This window comes from Medicago sativa, chromosome 6, assembly GCF_051527215.1.
Source record: "Medicago sativa cultivar Bolivia chromosome 6, Bolivia_mono, whole genome shotgun sequence".
NCBI classification, from domain to species: domain Eukaryota; kingdom Viridiplantae; phylum Streptophyta; class Magnoliopsida; order Fabales; family Fabaceae; genus Medicago; species Medicago sativa.
The window spans coordinates 88865379-88868418 of record NC_140754.1 but is presented as its reverse complement, the minus strand read 5'-3'; the positions used below and the strand labels follow the sequence as shown (position 1 = coordinate 88868418).

The 3040-nt window shown below is 31.1% G+C and overlaps 1 protein-coding gene across 1 annotated transcript; it reads left to right on the top strand.

Annotated features, from left to right (window-relative positions):
• The first annotated feature begins 861 nt into the window (after window positions 1-861).
• On the top strand, window positions 862-2091 carry LOC146917974 (F-box protein CPR1-like). Its single transcript, XM_085717343.1, has one exon. It carries the CDS (start codon window positions 862-864, stop codon window positions 2089-2091), a length of 1230 nt encoding a protein of 409 aa, XP_085573469.1.
• Window positions 2092-3040: the final 949 nt, after the last annotated feature.

Here is a 3040-nt window from a genome sequence, read left to right as displayed (position 1 = left end):
TTCATAGTCTATACTACACTTACTTTTTTGAAATAATTTTTTTTTAGGAAAAAAATAATTTAAGTTAAAATATAACATTATCATATTAAAATAATTTCAACATAACATTTTATTCTATTACTTTTTTTGGATTGATTTTTAATCATTTTTTTCTTCATAAAAAAGATTTTAACGTTTGTGTCGATAGATGAAGTGAAGTTTTTAATTTTTTTCTTAAAATGTTAAGTTAATATGATTGAACCTACAACAAACACAACTTATTTTTCATAGGTTTGATTTAATTCGAATTTCAAGAGGAACGGTACCAAAAATCCAACCAAATGAAGCTTACTAAGTCCCAAACTAATGATAGTCAATTTAATCACCAGTTGACTACTTTCATTTACCTTGTGATTATAAGTTTGCTCAAGATTAAAGGAATGGTGACAAGCACTATCCGATACTCACACACAACCCGATTACCCAAAAGTTAATGTTATAATTCAGATGAAAATACTCAGTCTAATAACATTGACTCTGTTAGTTAAACTTTTTTTTGTTTACAATTGTTTTTTCTTTTCAACAATTTTTTATTGTTTATATAAAAATCTAATCTAATCTTTTTTTTTTCGGGTGTTAAAATAAAATAGATAACTAATCAAAAGAATATAAAATATTAGTAGTAAATAACCGCCTCATATAGATTAGATTTGGAGTAAAAAAAATAGATTTGGAGTAAAAATTAATTTCTTTTTTCTATATAAGCTGATAGCGTAAATAGAAAACGAGAGAAATCATATGAAAACCCTAATTGCATGTTACACCAATCGCTACCGTGGAGTTTGACAGTGTTCTTCGCATCAGAGGCTATCGCTCGCTACGATGATGAAATCGATGGATTCTCTTTCGACTGAAAAGGTTAGCAATCATATTCATAATGATATTGGACTTTCCATTCTCTCGAAATTGCCTCTAAAATCTTTGAAGCGATTTAGTTCCGTAAGTAAATCATGGTCATGCTTATTTGAAAACCCTATTTTCATGAACATGTATCGCAATAGTTTCATATCTGATGCTTACGAGGACGATGGTTCATGTCTCCTCCTACAACAGACTCTGCCAAGTCCATTAGATGATCTTCAAGTGTTGTATTTGCTTTCTGGTGAGAGGTTTGAGAATAAAGTCAAGTTAGGTTCGCCACCTCCTTTTAAAGAGCGTAGAAACTCTGGTTTTATATTGGGTTCCGTTATTAACGGAATTGTTTGTCTTTACCGTAGTTGTACAGATGTTGTATTATGGAATCCAACTATCGACGAATTTAAGGTCCTTCCTAAAAGCCCTGCTGAGTTAGAGCCCAAGGTACGTTATGAGTTTGCTCGATATACGCTTCATGGATTTGGTTATGACAGTGTTAGAGATGACTATAAGGTCATTCGACATGTACATTATTATTTACATCTATCTGACTATAAAATTAAAAGTGATGGTTGTGACGCATTAAGTTTGCCAACTAGCGTGTCACGTGACGATGTGTGGGAGATATACAACCTAAGAAGTAACTCTTGGAGGAAACTTGATTTGGACATGCCTTGTGGTATTTATACTTATAATGTAGGTGTCTATGTGTATTTGAATGGAGTGTGTCATTGGTGGGTTGACGACGACAATGAAGATAATGACCCATATTTGGTGTCCTTTGACTTAAGCAAGGAGGTGTTTTGTAAAACACTCATACCCTTAGCTTTGACTGATATTTTTTATTCTGAATATGAGATTAGACGTGAGATACACTTGACGGTGTTAAATGACAACATTGCTTTGATCTCATATTATGACGAATCTGCTACATTTCACATATCAATTTTGGGTGAAGTTGGTGTAAAGGAGTCTTGGACTAAACTCTTCATTCTTGGGCCTTTTCCTGGCATTGATCATCCTATTGGAGTGGGAAATAATGGTGATTTATTCTTCAGAAGAGATGATGACGAACTGGTTTGGCTTAACTTGAGAACCCAGAAGATGGAGGAGCTTGGTGTCAAAGGCTATATGGATTTTTGTCAGGTAGTCATTTACAAGGAAAGCCATCTTCCCATTGGAGGAATAAATGGTTAATTATTTTCTTTTTTATTCTCAGATTTCTCTCTAGAGGTTTATGGCAATGGTTATTAGGTTTTTACCTTGTATGCTAATTGGCTTGTCAATTGCGCATATCATAGTTTTTTTCAAGCCAAGTTATAAGTTGATTGATGATATGAATTTTGGTTTATGGATTTTAGTTTGATATTTTTTCCTTACTGACCTCTAGTATCATGTAGAGCATCTTTTTGCTTATTATTGGTAAAATTCTTGCTGATCAATTATATCCTAATTAGAAGATCCTCTGGTATGTCTTAATTGAAAGTCAACCTAGATTTTGATCATGATATAAATTATGACATTTCCATAATCTCTCTTCACTTGGTTGTTAGTGCAACATACCAAAACTAATTACAGAAAATTCTTGATGGTGACCTAAGTTAAATGCATTTGTATTAGTGGTGTATTGTTTAGAAGATCCTTATTTTTTTTTTTTTTTTCATATAACACGCAGAGACACATACATATACACATACATACATGATCACTCACATGACTTTGATTAAAAAAACTCAAAATGCCAAAAAATGTCACTTTACAACATGCTATAGTAACTACAGTAGAAACTCTATAAATTAATAATGTCAGGACCGGAGAAATTTATTAATTTAAAGAGTTATTAATTTATCGATAAATTAATAATTATTAATTTAAAGAGTTTTTAAGTAATTATACTGTTCCTTCAAAAAAAAAAATTAATTATACTGTACATACCAAACAAAAGGCAAACAGACAACTATTGAATCATATTTCAATAGAGTGTAATATATTTTTTTCCAGTTTCTATGAATTATTAATTTATGATTTTCTTGGGATCGAAAATTATAAAGGGATCTCCCGAAAAATTATTATCTTATTATTTTATCGAGTTTTTCAATTTTTTACATTGGCCCAAGTCGGGATCGGACAAATTTATTATTTTAGA

Coding starts and splice junctions, on each gene's coding strand:
- LOC146917974 (XM_085717343.1), top strand. CDS start 862: ATGATGAAATCGATGGATTCTCTTTCGACTGAAAAGGTTAGCAATCAT.